The following is an 18,321-nucleotide window of genomic DNA, read 5'->3' on the forward strand; positions in this document are numbered from 1 at the left end:
AAGTGCGGGCTGAAACAAGGCCAGAAAAAAAAAAAAAGGAGGAAAAAAAAAAGGAGCCAACACAGAAAGTTTTCCCTGGCGGCCCCCCCGCAGCAGCCGCGGGACGGGCACAAAGGGCCCGAGCCGGGACCGCTCCGCTACAAAAGGGGGTAATGAGATCATGGGAGCGAGTCAGCGATACTGTAACAAGCACTAAACAGGCGCGGAGCGAGGAGGAGCGGGAGGAGGAAGCCAAGTGGCCCCCGGCACTCACCGATGAGCCCTCCCACCAGGAAGGCGATGACTTGGAACACGAGCAGGATGCCCCCGACGATGCAGAGCTTGCGGGTGCTCATGTTCTCGATGATGGCCCCGGCCATGCTGGCGGGGCGGGGGGCCCTCGGCGGGCTCTGTGCCGGGTGCTGCTGTGCCGGTTACGTTAGGCTAGGTTAGGTTAGGTTATGCCGTGCCGTGCCGTGCCGTGCCGTGCCGGTGCCGCGGGCAGCGGCTGCGCCGCCCCGGCCGTGATTGTGCCGCCGCCCGGCGCGCGGGGCGCTTTAACGGGGCCGTCACGTGGCACCGCCCGCCCCTCCCCGCGGCCTCGGCCCGCCCGGCACCGGGAGAGGCACCGGGAGCGGCGGCACCATCGGGAGCGACACCGGGAGCTGGCACCGGGAGCGGCGGCACCATCGGGAGCGACACCGGGAGCTGGCACCGGGACCGCCGGCACCATCGGGAGAGACACTAGGAGCTGGCACCGGGAGCGGCACCATCGGGAGCGGCACCAGGAGCGGCACCGGCACCACCGGGAGCGGCACCATCGGGAGCGGCGGCACCAGGAGCGGCACCGGAGCCAGGACCAGCCCGGCCGCACAGAGCTGGATCTGACAGTGCCACCCCTGCCATGGGCAGGGACACCTCCCACCAGCCCAGGTGGCTCCAAGCCCTGTCCAACCTGGCCTGGGACACTCCCAGGGATGGGGCAGCCACAGCTGCTCTGGGAATTCTATCCCAGCCCCTGCCCACCCTCCCAACCAGGAATTCCTTCCCAATATCCCATCTATCCCTGCCCTCTGGCAATGGGAAGCCATTCCCTGTGTCCTGTCCCTCCATGCCTTGTCCCCAGTCCCTCCCCAGCTCTCCTGGAGCCCCTTCAGGCTCTGGAAGGGGCTCTCAGGTCTCCCAGGAGCCTTCTCTTCTCCAGGTGAACACCCCATACACACTATCACATTTTCTCCAGTTTTCTCCCATCCCCACAGCTCTGAGCAATGCTTATCCTTCCCTCAGTTGCTCACACCAAGCAGTTCTCTCTGTTGCTCCCCTCCATTTATCCCCATCTCCCAGACAGGGATGCTGTGTACCCATCCATCCCTCTGGAAAATGCTGCCCTCCTGTACTCACTTGTTCCTCTCTGTGACACACAAGGAGGTCACCACTCCCTGCCATCACCTGTCAGCAACAGGACAAGGGGAAACGGTTTTAAACCCAAGGGGGGCCAATTTAGGTTAGATATAAAGAAGTTTTTTACAATGAGAGTGGGCAGGCCCTGGCACAGGTGCCCAGAGAAGCTGTGGCTGCCCCATCCCTGGGAGTGTCCCAGGCCAGGCTGGGCAGGGCTTGGAGCACCCTGGCCTGGTGGGAGGTGTCCCTGCCATGGCAGGGGGTGGCACTGGATGAGCTCTAAGGTCTCTTCCAGCCCAAACCATCCTGTGATTTCATCTCTGGTTTTTAGCATTAGTGCTTTCCAGCTATTTACTGGATACCACAAGGATCCACACTCTGCTGTCCTGTTACACATGGAATTGTGGATGCAGAACCTCATCCTGTACAACTGAAACTTGACAGGGAGTTGCCAAAAACTTTGTCCAAAACTATTTGCCCTTGGGGACAAGTAAACCATGAAAAGAAACAACATGACAAACAACGTGGCAAAAACATGGACAGGAACTATCAAAATGAGCAACGGGTCAAATATTTAGAGGAACAAACAGCAATAAGAAAAGAGTTTAGAAGAAACAAAGCAAAACCCCAAGAAAAATCACACCAAGGCTGCAGGGGTGTTGACAACTCTGTGTGGAGACTCCATAGCCAGAGCTTGCCAGCTCCATGTTTGGTTTGCCAGGGACACAGACGACCCCTGTGTGCTGCCCTGCCTTGCCCAGCCTGATGGGAGCCTGGTGCTCCCACTGACACAGCTCCACAGCACCCAAAGTGAAGGTAGGAATTCCGGGAAGAGCAGGGAATCAGAGGGCACAGCACTTGGCTCATCAGGACAGACCCCACCAGACCTCGACCAGTCCGTGCAGGAGCACAGGAACTGTCTGTCCTCGGTGCTCTGTTGGTAGAAGTTAGAACCACAGAATCACAGAATCATAGAATCTACTGGGTTGGAAAAGACCTCCCAGATCATCGAGTTCAAGCCTTGGTCCAACTCCAGTCCCTTTACCAGATCATGGCACTCAGTGCCACGGCCAAGCTGTGTTTAAAAACCTCCAGGGATGGGGAATCCACCCCCTCTCTGGGCAGCCCATTCCAATCCCTGAGCACTCTCTCTGCAAAGAATTTCTTTCTGATCTCCAACTTCAATTTCCCCTGGCAGAGCTTGAGCCCATCGTGCCCCCTTGTCCTATTTCTGAGTGCCTGGGAGAAGAGACCAACCCCCAGCTGGCCAGAACTTCCCTTCAGGGAGTTCCAGACAGTGCTGAGGTCACCTCTGAGCCTCCTCTTCTCCAGGCTGAACACCCCCAGCTCCCTCAGCCTCTCCCCACAGGGCTTGTGCTCCAGTCCCTTCTCCAGCCTTGTTTAGGAATAATCTAAGTTAGAGTTATCCTTTGTCAGGGGTAACTTTAGGCATTTTGTGTAATCATTTAGAATATTGCAAGTTTAACCTTCTTTTGTTTAGTTCTGGCTTTACTTCCACATTTCAGTTCTGACTTCCCTGTTAAAATTACCTCTCAATGGCAGAGCCCTTGTGGCCATTACGGACCCGCTCGGATCAGTCACACGGATGGGCTTCCAAAAATCAAAGCCTCTCAGTGGCTTTTTGCCAACACAATTAAAGACTTAAAACACCAAATACTTCATGCTGAAAAAAAAATTAAAAATCCCACATAGAACAATTGCTATTAAAAAAGCTTGTTTTGAAATATCTAATCATAATTTTTTGGATGTGTGTCTAACACAGTGTTGATTCTGAGTGATGATTTCTGCTATTTTCTCTGTTGGGAATGGGACAAGCTTTTGAATTATGTTTGTTCCCTCAGAGTCTGTTACCATTGGTGACAAGGAGAGAGTCCTACAAGTCCAGGCCACTCTTTGAGGTCTCAGTTATCCAAATGCAGGGACCTGTGTGACCAAACACAGGATCATGGAATGGTTTGGGTTGGGAGGGACCTCAAAACTTGTCTCGTTCCACCCCCTGCCATGGGCAGGGACACCTCCCACTATCTCAGGTGGCTCCAAGTCTCATCCAACCTGGCCTTGGACACTCCCAGGGATGGGGCAGCCACAGCTTCTCTGGGCAGCACCTTGGGAGTCACAAGTGCCACTAAATCTAATCTGCCTTAATCACTGTACAAAATTTACATGGGGAAATCTTCCATTAAAGGTCCCATTTGTTCCAAGCAATTTATTTCTGGGACAAAAATGTAAGAGGTTGAGCTCAGATCCTGCCATCAGAAAAAAAATCTGAAGGGAAAAAAGTAAAATCTGAAGGGAAAAAGTAAAATAACTAAACCACAGGAAACAGTTCTTCACATTTATAAGGCACTTTCCATCTCTTCTACCTCCCTACACCTTTAATACTGCAAAGCTTGGAGATATTAATCACCTGTGACTTTTGACACGTGTCCAAAGGGCGTAGAGAGCACATTCCAATGTGACCACACACAGAATGGCACCAGAGAGGAACCAGCCAAGCCTTCCAGCTGTTCACAAATCTGAATTCCTGCCTCTGAAAGGTCTCCAGAATGAACCATCTGGGAACTCATCCACTTGCTGCTTCTGACATTATTTTCCCTGCCTGCTTTAGGCTATTTGGAAAGCTCAGCTTTTAAAATAGCTGTGCCAGGGTCAGCCCCAGGCAGGAGGAGGAGTTTCCACAGAGAACTCTTGGCAGGGCTGGGCCTGGAGCCCAAATTTTCCAAGGGCTTTCACTGCCTAAAGGTGTAGGTAAGGGCTCAGTGGGATTTCCACATGCTCCTGTTTTGGTTCTGGATGTTTGTGCTCCAAGTTACCGGAAAACTTCTGAGAAAACTTTCTTTGGGTGCTCAGTTTGCACAGAGAACATCCTCTCTCCAAGTTTTGCAATGTTTTCTCCTCTTGTCCATGTCAATTGGATGGTTAATAGAAATAATTTGGGGGGGGAAAGTGCCAGAAATTAAAGGTAAAATGGACATTTGCTACAAATCCAGCAAAAGCCTTCCAGTTCCAGCCCAGGAGAAGGATGGAGAGAGACTGTTTAAGGGCCTGAAGAGGTGGGATGGGGGAATGGCTTCCCACTGCCAGAGGGCAGGGATAGGTGTGAGGCTGGGAAGGAATTCCTGGCTGGGAGGGTGGGCAGGCCCTGGCACAGGTGCCCGGAGAAGCTGTAGCTGCCCCATCCCTGGGAGTGTCCCAGGCCAGGCTGGACAGGGCTTGGAGCAGCCTGGGCTGGTGGGAGGTGTCCCTGCCCATGGCAGGGGGTGGGAAAAAGGTGGTCTTTAAAGTGCCTCCCAACCCAACTCAGTCTGGCATTCTGTGACTCCCTACATAAAGCACAAAGTAGTGGACAACAAGCAGATTAAATCATGGCCATCCACTGCCAGATTTAACCTTCTGAACTTATGTTTGTATTTGCCTCCTTTGTTTGCAGCAGAGCCAAACAGTGGCCCCAGGGGCTCAGCTTTGGTTCTGCTCTCAGGGCTCTGGTTTTCAGGGGGTTGCTTGATTGAACTGCAGGTTCTTGTTTGGTTTGGGATACACCTGAAACTTTACAAAGTGCCTCCCAGTAATAAATAATGTGCAGCTTAAAGACAATTAAAAGTGTTCAAAAGCCTTGTTTACTTCTCAGTGCTTTTAAAGGTAAAAGCCCAATTCTGCTCTCCTGCAAATATTGATAAGATGGGACATTTTCTCACTGAGCAGGGAAAGGGTCTTTTATGATATTTCCAGCACACAGATGGGGGGAACATCTTCTCTTTGTAAGAAAAGCCTTTCCCATGGTTTGTAAAGATACTCAAATGTAAAACTGAGCACAGCCCAGATGAAAACCAGTGTGTGAGTGTTGAGACTGGTGAGAGGACAGAGATCTGCAGCTTGTAAGTGCCCAGGGCAGTTGGGATCAGGAAGGACAGAGACAGGAATGCAGCATTTCATTCCAAACCCCACTCCAGAGAGCAAATATTTTCAGTGACTTTAAAACCCCACTGTAGTTCAAGGCAAACATTAATTCACTGATCAGGAACCAGCAAAGCTCAACTTTGCCACTGTTGCTACATCTGGGAACTCAGAGCCAGACTTTATATTCCACAGAATCACAGAGTGATTAAGAAAATCCCTCCCAGCCCATGGAGCCCACCCTGTGCCCGATGCCCACCTTGGCAAAGACCTCCCAGCCCATGGAGCCCACCCTGTGCCCAATGCCCACCTTGTCCCCCAGCCCTTGGCACCTCCAGGGCTGGGCACTCCAAACCTTCCTGGGCAGCCCCTTCTAGTGTCTGATCACCCTTTCCAGGCAGAAATTCCTCCTGATGTCCAACCTAAACTTCCTCTGGCACAACTTGAGGTCTGTCCCTGTGCCCTGGGGCACAGCCCGACCCCCTGTCCCGGCTCCCCCCTCCTGGCAGGGATTGCAGAGCCAGAAGGTGCCCCCTGAGCCTCCTTTTCTCCAGGCTGAGCCCCCCCAGCTCCCTCAGCCCCTCCTGCTGCTCCAGCCCCTTCCCAGCTCCCTCAGCCCCTCCTGCTGCTCCAGCCCCTCCTGCTGCTCCAGCCCCTTCCCAGCTCCCTCAGCCCCTCCTGCTGCTCCAGCCCCTTCCCAGCCCCTGTGCCCGATGCCCACCTTGTCCCCCAGCCCAGAGCACTCAGTGCCACGGCCAGCCCTGCCTTGGGCACCTCCAGGGCTGGGCACTCCAAATCTCCCTGGGCAGCCCCTGCCAGTGCCTGCCCAGCCTTTCCAGGGAAAAATTCCTCTTGATATCCAGCCTGACCCTCCAGCCTAAGTCCTTCAGAGCCACTGTCCCCACCCAGGTGTCCCTGTCCTGGGCTCCCTCAGTGCAGAACTGGGAAGCAAAGCCCCAGCTCACTGGGTGTGGTCCAGCACCTGAAAAACATGGAAAGAACAGTCCCAGACAACTGATGGCTCATTTCTGATGTGCTTTCCATCAAGTGCAAAGCTTTCCTCACAGTAGGATGAAGCTTCAATGGGATCATGGAATGGTTTAGGTTGGAAAGAACCTCTGAGACCACTGAATCCAAATGTTCCCCCAGGACTAACCCATGTCCCCAAGTGCCACATCTACAAAGAGGGGCATCGAGGCTTCCACTCAGTATGTGAGACAGAAACCAAACTGATGATTTGACAGAGCACATTTCAGCCTGACAGGCTGAAAGTGCAGACTTGTGATATCCTGAAGGAGGGCCCAGCTACAGCACATTAGAGCAACTTATTAAAGACTGTTCAAACTCGATTCTGAACTTTTATTTATAGTCTTTCCAATTACCATGTGGTTAAATAGCTCAAGTCCTCCAAATCTGTGGAGGTCTTTTACTCAAGTCTGCCAAAATGTCTCTTTCAACCACTACTGCAATCATCAACAGGCAGAGTTCCTGCAGTGGGATATCTGACAAGTGTAGGGAAGATTCAGCATTAATCAATCACTAAACTTGCAAGTTCTTCCATCCAAACCTCTTCCATAACGTAACGATCATCTGGCAGTCAGAACAGCTCTGCTTGAGCCTCTCTCTTTGATTGAGTTATCATCTGGAGGCCCAAAGGCTCTCACCAAACCCACTTCCAATCCCCCCACCCTCCTGGGGCTTCTCCCACTCCTACAAACTGCATTTCTGAACAGCCACAGCTCCAAAGCCACAGAGCTCGGGGGGCTCAGAAGGTTCTGCTGACCCACAGGTGGGGCTGACAGTCCATGTTGGCCTGGGCTGAACTTGTGCCAGGTCAAAGGTGGCAGTTTGGGTGGTCAGTGTTCAACCAGCCACAGCTGTGCCCAGCCTCTCACTGCCTTTTTTGGGGACCATTTTTCCAGTTGTTCCTGCCTCTCCTCAGTCCTCATGGAAGTGCAAGCTCGGAGCTCTGCTCTTTTATTCTCCCTCAGGACTCTCCCTGTGGCTGTGCCCCCCTCAGACTGAGTCTCCCACCTCCCACCAAACTCCTGTGATGACTTTTCCCACAGTCACCCCCTCTGACTGGGCTTCTTGCCTCACCTTGAATCTCCTCATCCAACCCAATCCCAACCTTGTCAGGCACCTGCATCCATCACGGCTTTCCCTTCCCAACACCACCCCAGTCTGGCATTTCTCTACCCATCTGTCTGTGTTTCCACCCCCTCCAGGGATGGACATCACCCACACCAGCTCAGGCACAGCACAGTTGGATGAAGAGCCTCCAAGGCACTGAATATCCCAGCAGGAACCACACTGGGGAGCACTGGATGCTGGAATGAGTTCAGGCATCCAGCCAGGCTGGAGGGTGCCCTTCCTGCTGTGGGACCTCCTCAAAAGCAAGCAGGGAACGTTGTATTTCTGACAAACCTATGCCCAGCATCCCATCTTAGCACAGCAGGATTAGCCTGAATTGTACAACTGTTTGTAGCAGAGTCTTCCTGGTTCAGCTGCTCCTGTTGGTGTCCAGACAACAACAAAAATTCCAGGGGTTTGACACTTATCATTTATCTGTTAACCTTTTAGGGTCCCACTAATCCAATCCATTCCAAATTTAGCACTGGAAATTGAATTAGCATATGCTAAATTTAAAAAAAAAAACTAAAACAAAGCCATTTTTTCATATTTCCATGGTAAGTGAAGAAATACACATGGATTGAGTGTTTGTGTGGGTGGTACCTACCTTAGAATTGTAACACCAAGCAACACACTCGAATTCAGGGTTAGTGAAAGCTGAGATCAGTTAATTAAGGTGGCAGAGGCATCAGAGATTTAATCAAGTTCCAGTGGTAACAGTCCTGTCTGTGTCCAGAGGAAATAGTGGAACTAACATGAACCATCTGTATCATTTTATTCTTATATATGTAGGTGGCTCTTTTGGATTTGGTAAAAAAAAATTATTTGAAACCCTCAGTGTTGGCCCAGTGTGTAAACACAGAGTGATCAGTTCATGCAATCTGAAGGCTCAGAACCAGTGAGAAATTAGGAATTGAAAGTTAAACCAAAGCAATAATGCTCCCCTTGGGAGACGTGCCCCAAATGCCTCCTAAACCCAAAGAGAAGGTGTGGATTAGGTGTGAGGATCTCCCAGACAGAGAGCTCTGCTTTGGAGCAGCCACAAGGGGCTATTGCCAAAACTATCCCATAATAGTTACAGGCTGTAATTTGACATTTTAGACACACATTCCTCTTGCCAAGTAATATCATATTCTGGCTCTTGCCAGAGAAAATAAGGAGAAGGATCTATCCAGGATGAGAAATGTAGGACGGTGTAATCAAGGCAAGACTGGGGACTGAAGTAAAATTAGCAAGTTAAGGGGGTTTGTTCTCTTAAATAAAGGTCTGTGTATTAGACAGGGGAAAAAATAGAAAGAAAAATGGTTTTCTTGTTAATCTTATTTTCCATCTGAGCCAAGTGCAGGCTTTTACTCCAAGAGCAGCTGATTTGAGGTGGGATGGCCAGAGCAGTCATTGCTGTGAGCTGAGCTCCTTGGAGGTTTCCATCCCTGCCCAAGGAACCTCCTGCTCCTCAGCTGTGCCTGTTCCCCACCCAGCACATTTGTGGGCTGATTCCCTGAATTCCCTGATTCCAAATTGCACCAGAGCACTGGGCTGGCCACGGAGCTGGCCAAGAGGCACAGGCAGGTCCCACAGCTCGAGGAGGTGACCCGTGGCAGGGCAGTGCAGCTGGCAGGAGTCAGTGCCTCTGTTGGCACTGATTGTATGGCCAAACTTCACGAGCGAGGATTTGGGCAGGGCTGTCCCCACGTGCCCTTCCAGCCTGGGCAGTGGATTTTAGGTGAGGCTCAGCGTGCACAGAACTGGCCCCACCGTTTCAGTCCTGAGGTTCATCTGCCACGGCCGAGTGAGCTTGGACAGTGCCAGTGAAGTCCTCAGGACTAGAACCTACAGCCCCTGATGTTCCCAGGAGGTCTCCCATCCAAGGACTAATCCGGGGCTGACCCTGCTGAGCTTCCGAGATCTGATGGGATCGGATGTCAGGGAGACATTTAACTGCAAAAAAAAAAAAGTCATTGATTAATCCAGCTGTAATTAGCAGCTGCTACAGCGCTGTGGCCCTGGGTGAGTGGAGCAGTAATTGCTGTCTCTGTGGCACCGACTAGTCCAGCACCACTTAACTGAGCTAAACAACACCAGGTATGGCCAAACTTCACGAACAAAGATTTGGGCAGGGCTGTCCCCACGTGCCCTTCCAGCCTGGGCAGTGGATTTTAGGTGAGGCTCAGCGTGTGCAGAACTGGCCCCACCGTTTCAGTCCTGAGGTTCATCTGCCACGGCCGAGCGAGCTTGGACAGTGCCAGTGAAGTCCTCAGGACTAGAACCTACAGCACCCGGCATTGCCCAGGAGGTCTCCCATCCAAGGACTAATCCGGGGCTGACCCTGCTGAGCTTCCGAGATCTGATGGGATCGGATGTCAGGGAGACATTTAACTGAAAAAAATAAAGTCATTGATTAATCCAGCTGTAATTAGCAGCTGCTACAGCGCTGTGGCCCTGGGTGAGTGGAACAGTAATTGCTGTCTCTGTGGCACTGACTAGTCCAGCACCACTTAACTGAGCTAAACAACAGCACGAGAGCGGTGAAAGGACTTTGCATTGCTCGATCTCACCATCTTCATTTAGCTCAGAGCCCGAAACAGTTAATGAAGCTGATGGCTAATTTAGGGGGGATAATCTGTGGTGTCCAATTGCCAGGCAGTGATTCGGGTGCTAACCCAGCAGTCTGGGTGGTTCCTCACCCTCTGCCTTGCTGCTCCCGAAGGCAGAGCGGGCACAGTGGCTGCCCCAAGGCACAGCTCTGCACTTGGGGGTCTTTCCCACCCTAAGGGAGTCCATGACTTTGGTGCAAACCCCCCTCCAGCACCTGGGGGGTGAGTTCAGGTTGTGCTCTGAGGGAGGGATTCACTCCAGCTGGTCTCAGTTTCTGTGAGGGCTCTGCTCCCACTGCAAGAAGAAATGACCCAGATAGTTTTATTATTGGTTTCTCTCTCATTCTGGTTTTTGAAATTTGAATAATTGCCTTTGAATAATTGCTGTCAGGCATTTCTTTAAAGGAAAGGCAACCAGGCTAAGCCTGTGTTGTGAGCTCTGACATGGATTTTATCCCTTAGTTCAGTGCTCATACACTTTGCAGGCTGCAGATGTATCTGTTAAACAGAATATTATTTTTAAGAAGTCTTATGGTACATTAAAAATGCATCAATATAATGAAAGGCAGATTAGTAATGAAATTATTTAACTATTTAATTAATTTATGCCAACATTAAGCTAACCTTTCCCAAATGCTACACCACAGGCTGATGCAAATCCCTGCAGTTTTTCACAATAAATCACAGACATTTCAGCTGGAAAAGACTAATTTGGGGATCTTGTGTGTTTCTGTCACTGCAATTTTTATCCAGGTGTATCTACCAGCTCAAGCAACTGAAAACCACGACCTGAAAGGGTGAGAAAAACAAACTCTGTTCCTTAAATGCAGTGCTGCTCATGGTTTGAGGGAATGAATGAACTTTTAGAGAGATCTTTACTCTCCTAACAGCCCAAAGTGATGCCCATCTCATGTCAAGGACTCCAGATGGTGGTACATTTTCAGGAGATCTGATTCTGTAACAGCAAAACCTCTGTCTGAAAGAATAATCCAGAGTGTGTCACAGTCAAGCCACATTTCCTGCGAAGGCAAAAGAGAACCCTGGAATTATTGTCCTGGAATGCACCGAAACCTCTTAACACGTCCTGAAATATTCATGAACATTAAGGGAATAGCAAACTTTTGGAGAAAGTGCTATTTAGATGTAACTGGCTCTGTTTGTGCCCTCCTCTAAGCTCTAAAAATATCGAGGGAAGGCTTTTTGCAGAGTAAATGAAGTAACGGGGACTCAGGAATTTTATCTCCTGCCTGCCACAGACCACACAATGCTGATTAATTCAGCTCCTCCATTACTCAACCAACCCTTAGGAGTAGATCAGTGGGGAGCTCAGGGCTTAAAAAAAAAGATTTACTGAGTGTGTAAATTATTAGAAAATGGTAGAGGAAACACCAGGCTGAATTTACAATAAATGAATGACTACATTTACATTAACCAGCTGATTTACATGAACTTCCCCAACTTCTGCATTTTTTGCTCCTTTTGGAGAGTTCAGAGGGAAATGCTTTTTCAACCTCAAATTCTTGTTTAAAAATGCGGAGAAGGAGGAAAAAGGAAGGAAAAAGAGAAATAAGGGACTTCAGCTGCAGGTAAGGGACGTGCAGCAGCAGAGCCAACCTGTCCCCACCTCCCATCCCTCCCCTGGGGGGTTTGTGTCTGGGATTCTGGGGCTCTGTGGCCCTGCTGAGGCAGGTCAGGAGCTCCCCCACTGTGGATCAGGCAGATTGGAACAAGCAAACAGCAACTTCACATGAAGTGCTGGAAATAAGAGACCACTGTTGAAATGTTTATGTGTTTAGCAAAGACATAAATATTTGGGGAATAGCAAAGGACAGTGCTTGGCATGGGCAGACTGGAGTCATTTACCTGATTAGTTGGCCCCAGTTCCAAAGACATTCCCTTGGCAGCAGCCCCAGCTCTCCCCAGCCCTGGGCACAGGAATTCTCCCTGCTCCGTGCTTGTAAAGCCCTTTGTGGTGCTGTGGAGGGAAATCAAGCAAAGGCAGCTGCAGAGAGAGAGAGAGAGGGAGGGAAAAGGGATGGAGAGCAAATTGTTTCCAGGTGTAGCCTCAGACTCTCACATTCCCAGCCTGGGCTGCTTCAGGCACAACTCAGACAGTGCTGAGTCCTGTTTCCACAGCACTGCACAGACTGAGGAATCCTCTGGCTGGGAGATCCTTTTTTGTAGGAATGGGAATGTTGGTTCTTGCTCTTCCAGCTGAATTGATCTCCCATCCGGTTCATCAAGGGGCTGTGTGAATTCTTGTGGACTGGGTGAGGGTTAGGTTGGATATTGGGAAAATTTCTCCATGGAAAGGGCTGTCCAGCCCTGGCACAGCTGCCCAGGGCAGGGGTGGAGTCCCCATCCCAAGAGGGATTTGAGAGTCCTGTGGATGTGGCACTTGGGGACATGGTGAGTGGTGGCCTTGGCAGTGCTGGGGGATAGTTGGACTCAGTGGTCTGAGAGGGCTTTCCCAGCCTAACAATTCCATGATTCTGTGACCCTTCTGTGGGGATCATTCTGCCTCCAGGGCCCACTGCTGCCGACAAGATGAAAGGAGAGATTGCCAGATTGCTCCAGAGCCAACCCCTCCCAGAGCCATTGCTGGGGACTTGCACCCCCGGGTTCCTCCTCCCTGGCCCTGCAGGCTGAGAGGCAGATGGAACCAGCCAGAGTTCCCCACTGAGCTGAGAAGCTTTGCTGCTTCTCTGTGTTCTTGAAGGCACATCCAGCAGCAGCTTTGCAGGGACTGGGGCACGACCTGTTCTGAGGCAGCAGGAAGCGAACACCGGGTGTGTTTGCCATGGCAGGACTATTTCTAGCAACCCTCTCCCAGCTATTGATCACAAGTGTGATGCTGTGAATAACATTCTGATCTGCAGTCTGTCTGCAACTGCTATTGCTGTAGGTGTAGCAACTTATTTTGGATTCAGTTATTTTGAAAAACTGCAGCCAAACTTCCTACGCTGTGCTTAATAAAATGATTTGAATATAAAGTCCAATTACATCAGTGTCTGGTTTCTGAGAGCTCGTCACTGCCTCAGAGTGTTCAGTTGATTAGAATGTGCAGTGAGAAGTGTCCAAGGTCAGGCTGGACAGGGCTTGGAGCACTCTGGGCTGGTGGGAGGTGTCCCTGCCCAGGGCAGGGGTGGCACTGGGTGGGCTTTGGGGTCCCTCCCAACACAAACCATTCCAGGATTCTGTGACTCCAAGAGAACTGCTGTTCAAGCAGCAGGAAGCAAGAACTGGTCATGAACCAGGACTCCATCTGATAGAAAAGTCACAGAAATAAATATTCCTCCTTGTGCCATGACAATTCTGTTGAATTTTGCCTTCCTGTCCTGCTGACACTGTGAGGTTCAGCACAGTGTCTGCCACAGTGAGTTCATGGAGTCCTCTCAGATCAAACTCAGCACTGCTCTTTAACCCAAACCTCTCATTTATACCATATTGACTGTGCAGAATAAATAGGAATAAGGGGGTTTATTTATTTACATACACTTTAAATGCATTTAGTCATAGGCTTCTTCTCCTGAGACTGTTATCAATACTTCTCTCAGTCAACAGGAAGAAGGAAAATGAATTTCTACAGTGAACATTCATCATCTTTAAACCAGAACTGTCATTAAGGCAGACCCCTGCCAAGATAGCTGACATTTATTGTAGTTAGAATTCATAAAACTTTCCCAGGGAAAGAGAAATAATAAGCCTGAAGGGTCTGTTAGATGAGGACAGATCAGAACCCTCCTGGCCCCTCTGCACCCTCGGGGGGGTTCTGGGGTTGTTTTAACTTGCTGGTCCCTCATCCTGCACCAGCACCCGAGTTTGAAAGCCTGTTCAGTTTTAACTGACCTGCTGCCTGTTCCATTTTGGAACATGGTGGGAGGTTCAGGGTGAAGTTACAGGAGGTGGACAGAGCTGATCTGACAGAAGTCTGATCCTTACAAGGGAAGGAACCATTCCTCCTCCTCCTCCTCCTCCTCCTCCTCCTCCTCCTCCTCCTCCTCCTCCTCCTCCTCCTCCTCCTCCATCCTCCTCCTCCTCCACCATTCTCCTCCTCCTCCTCCTCCTCCTCCACCATCCTCCTCCTCCTCCTCCTCCTCCTCCTCCTCCTCCTCCTCCTCCTCCTCCTCCTCCTCCTCCTCCTCCTCCTCCTTCTTCACGCATTCCTGAAGCTTATCATGTGCTGGCTCTGCTGCTTGTTGGGCCCCTGCAGCTGCAAGCCAAGCAGAAAGCAATCCTTTTATCTCACACAGCTAATAGATCCTTGCCACCCACCCTCCACCAGCCCAGGCTGCTCCAAGCCCTGTCCAACCTGCCCTGGGACACTCCCAGGGCTGGGGCAGCCACAGCTTCTCTGGGCACCTGTGCCAGGGCCTGCCCACCCTCCCAGGGAAGGATTTTTGTCTAATATCTCATCCAACATGCACAGCTCTTCTGCCAGCTAAGAGCAGTCAAAGCTGCAAAGAGCTTAAAGCACCAAATTGCCTTAAACAGGGGTTCAGATCCTGATTTTGGTGCCTGGTGAGACAAACACAGTCACAGCTCTGGGATGCTCATGGGGTGAGCAGTCCTGACGAGGTTATGAGCACCTCCCACCTCAGAACACATTACAGCAAAGTCTAAACTCCACAGTTTCAGCTCCTCTTCCCTGTGCTTTGGCAAAGAACAGGGACATGACTTCAAAGCAGCTTTCCTGTTCCTTTGTACTGTGCCATAGAAGGGTGTGAGGCTGCTGGAATTACTCTGGAGCCCAAGGCACAGGGGACTGCAGGGTGTTCTGGACACCTCTGGTCCTCTAACCAGGAGTGCAGGACTGGCACAAATCCCTTACATGAGTTTTGTTGGACTGAGAAAGCTTCTGGTACAATTGGTATTCTCCAGTGGTGGTTCCCAACCAAGGGAAACCCAGATGGATTTGATTACAGGATGCCTTGCTTGTGCCAGGGGTCTGGAACCTCCATCCCCTGCCCTCAGGAATGGGCACTGAGCAGGGCAGGTCCCCCTGTGGCCTCAGGCACCAAACTGTGCTGACCAGGGAAAATGCTCCCTGCAGGCACAGCCTGTGGAGGAACTGGGAAGAAAGAAAAAGCACAGTAAGTGCTGCCTCTCTCCATCATTCTAACAATGCAGGGATCTCTGATTGATCCCCCAAATCCTCCCCAAACAGCCCCCACCACCCATTCCAGGGACTGCAGAGGGGTGATGTGCCAGCCCCTCACTGCAGACTGGCTGAGCAGCCAAACCAACCTGCTCTGCATTTTGGTCACCATTTCTTATCAAAATACTGACCTGATAGAGGGAGGCTCTTACAAAACCTGCTGCAGTCTGGTGCTGCCAAGGACTGATTGCTGCTGGCATTTATTTTTCCACAATTATATTCAGGGTTGTCCTTTCAGACAGCCCCGATCAAGGAGTGGTGCGTGCAGAACATCAGCCCAGGATAAATCCGGGGAGGCTCCATGACTCAGGAATGACTCACTGCTCCTCCTCTGTTCCTTCCAGACTCTTGGGGGTGTACTCATTTATTGTCAGGCTGTATCTGCAGTAAATAATTCCCCCTCTGTGCAGAAGGAATTGCATGTTCTGCTCATTCCTCAGCTCTCCACAGGGTGAGGGTTCTGCACCCCGAGACCCCAGGGCTCCAAAACCTGTGCAGAGAGGAAAGCAGAGAAATGGGGAGGTGTTTTTCTTTCCTCCAATAACATGTTGTCCAGGTGAATTATTTGGAACTAGGTTGTTCCTACCAAACCCCTAAAATCCCGATTACTAAAGTAAGGTTGACCTTTCAGAGAGTTATTTCAAAGAACTTGGATAAAATAAGATGGTATGACTCAAACAACAGGGGGAAAGTGTCTGCAGCACAGTTAAGCCACACAAATTTGATGCACTGTCAGAATCAAGTATTCTGAAAAAAAAAAAAACAAAACAAAACCCAAGAATGATTAATCTTTTTTCTCTTCAGCAAGACAGATTGCAGAGTCCCAGTGGAGCAAGAAGGGAAATGTTTAAACAATGTCTGCTTAGTCTCCAGCACGTCCTCACTAGTAGGAATACAAGCCTTAGGACAGAAAAATAACTAAAATTACAGATTTTTACATATGCAAGTACAAGATAAAGATACTGAGAGAGTCAGAGAAAAGCACAAAAAGATACTGAATAGCAAATTGTTTGGTTCTTCCCAGCCAAGAAGTTCAGGAGGCTGAGGACACTGAGGATACAGCAGAAATACAGAGGTTGGTGCTGAAGGGGCCCGGGAATGCCCTTGATAATCAAAGTCAGAATGAAAAAGTAGTTGCAGAATGACAAAAGAGCAGTGAAACATCATTTTGGATTTATATATGTTGAAATTTAAATGAAACCTCAAATCCCAAATTTACAGAGTCAGAGGCTCCCAGAATGGTTTGGGTTTGAAGGGACCTTAAAGCCCATCCAGTGCCACCCCTGCCATGGCAGGGACACCTCCCACTGTCCCCAGGGTGCTCCAAACCCTGTCCAGCCTGGCCTGGGACACTCCCAGGGCTGGGGCAGCCACAGCTTCTCTGGGCACCTGTGCCAGCATTGCAGTAACTGAACACTGACATCCTAAAGAAAACAGAATTCTCCATGAAAAGCTCCTTAGGAACAGCTTCCCTGTTACATCAAGGAAACCTCAGTTAGGAAATTTAAGATCAGGAAAAGAACAACTCCAAAGAGGCAAGACAATGGGCTGTCAATACATTCTCCCATCCCAAGTTTCTGTGATGTTGTGCCCTAACCTTCAAAATATCTCCATTCTCATTTCCACAGAATCCCAGGACATGCTGAGCTGGAAGGACCATCCAGTCCAACCCTCAGCCCTGCCCAGGCCCAGCCCCAGGAGTCACTCCCTGTGCCCCAGAGCATCATCCAAACCCTCCTGGAGCTCTGGCAGCCTTGGGGCTGTACCCACTGCCCTGGGGAGCCTGGGCAGTGCCCACCACCCTCTGGGGGAAGGACCTTTCCCTGAGATCCAACGTGACCCTGCCCTGGCACAGCTCCAGCCATTCCCTGTGCCCTGTCCCTGCCCTGGCACAGCTCCAGCCATTCCCTGTGCCCTGTCCCTGCCCTGGCAGAGCTCCAGCCATTCCCTGGGTGCTGTCCCTGCCCTGGCACAGCTCCAGCCATTCCCTGTGCCCTGTCCCTGCCCTGGCACAGCTCCAGCCATTCCCTGTGCCCTGACCCTGCCCTGGCAGAGCTCCAGCCATTCCCTGTGCCCTGTCCCTGTCCTGGCACAGCTCCAGCCATTCCCTGTGCCCTGTCCCTGCCCTGGCACAGCTCCAGCCATTCCCTGTGCCCTGTCCCTGCCCTGGCAGAGCTCCAGCCATTCCCTGGGTGCTGTCCCTGCCCTGGCAGAGCTCCAGCCATTCCCTGTGCCCTGTCCCTGTCCTGGCACAGCTCCAGCCATTCCCTGGGTGCTGTCCCTGCCCTGGCACAGCTCCAGCCATTCCCTGTGCCCTGTCCCTGTCCTGGCACAGCTCCAGCCATTCCCTGGGTGCTGTCCCTCCCCTGGCACAGCTCCAGGTATTCCATGTGCCCTGTCCCTGTCCTGGCACAGCTCCAGCCATTCCCTGTGCCCTGTCCCTGTCCTGGCAGAGCTTCAGCCATTCCCTGTGCCCTGTCCCTGCCCTGGCACAGCTCCAGCCCTTCCCTGGGTGCTGTCTCTGCCCTGGCACAGCTCCAGCCATTCCCTGGGTGCTGTCCCTGCCCTGGCACAGCTCCAGGCATTCCCTGTGCCCTGTCCCTGCCCTGGCACAGCTCCAGCCATTCCCTGTGCCCTGTCCCTGTCCTGGCACAGCTCCAGCCATTCCCTGTGCCCTGTCCCTGTCCTGGCACAGCTCCAGCCATTCCCTGTGCCCTGTCCCTGTCCTGGCACAGCTCCAGCCATTCCCTGGGTGCTGTCCCTGCCCTGGCACAGCTTCAGCCATTCCCTGGGTGCTGTCCCTGGTCCCACAGGGCAGAGCTCAGTGCCTGCCCCTCCTCTGCCCCTGCCGAGGAAGGTGGCTCAGGGAATTTGGTAACTCCAAAAAGCAGATTGAAAGTCAGGAAAGGGAGGTGTGTGGAATTCGGCCTCCTGTTGTGTCCAGCGTGGCAGAGGGAAGCAGCACCCGAGGAGCAGCTGAGGCCCGTCCATGCCTGGAATGCGGCTGGATGGAGCCGGGCTGCTGGGAGCTGACAGCGCTGCTTTCATCTGGCAGTGGCCCCGCCACCAGCTGCGCCCGGCAAAGAAAGCGAGCGCAGGAATTCACAGCATTCCCCCTCGGATTAATTCCCGGCGGTCCCG

The 18,321-nt window shown here is 51.6% G+C and overlaps 1 protein-coding gene across 1 annotated transcript in view; it reads right to left on the bottom strand.

Annotated features, from left to right (window-relative positions):
• WLS (Wnt ligand secretion mediator) overlaps positions 1–521 on the bottom strand; it is a 29,438-nt gene extending 28,917 nt beyond the window's left edge. The window contains exon 1 of the mRNA XM_071565323.1: positions 254–521. Within this exon, the coding sequence (XP_071421424.1) occupies positions 254–359 (106 nt within the window). The 5' untranslated portion in view covers positions 360–521. The remainder of the gene's footprint in view (positions 1–253) is intronic.
• Between the last annotated feature and the right edge of the window lie 17,800 nt (positions 522–18,321).

This window comes from Pithys albifrons, chromosome 10 (assembly GCF_047495875.1).
Source record: "Pithys albifrons albifrons isolate INPA30051 chromosome 10, PitAlb_v1, whole genome shotgun sequence".
Lineage (NCBI taxonomy): Eukaryota > Metazoa > Chordata > Aves > Passeriformes > Thamnophilidae > Pithys > Pithys albifrons.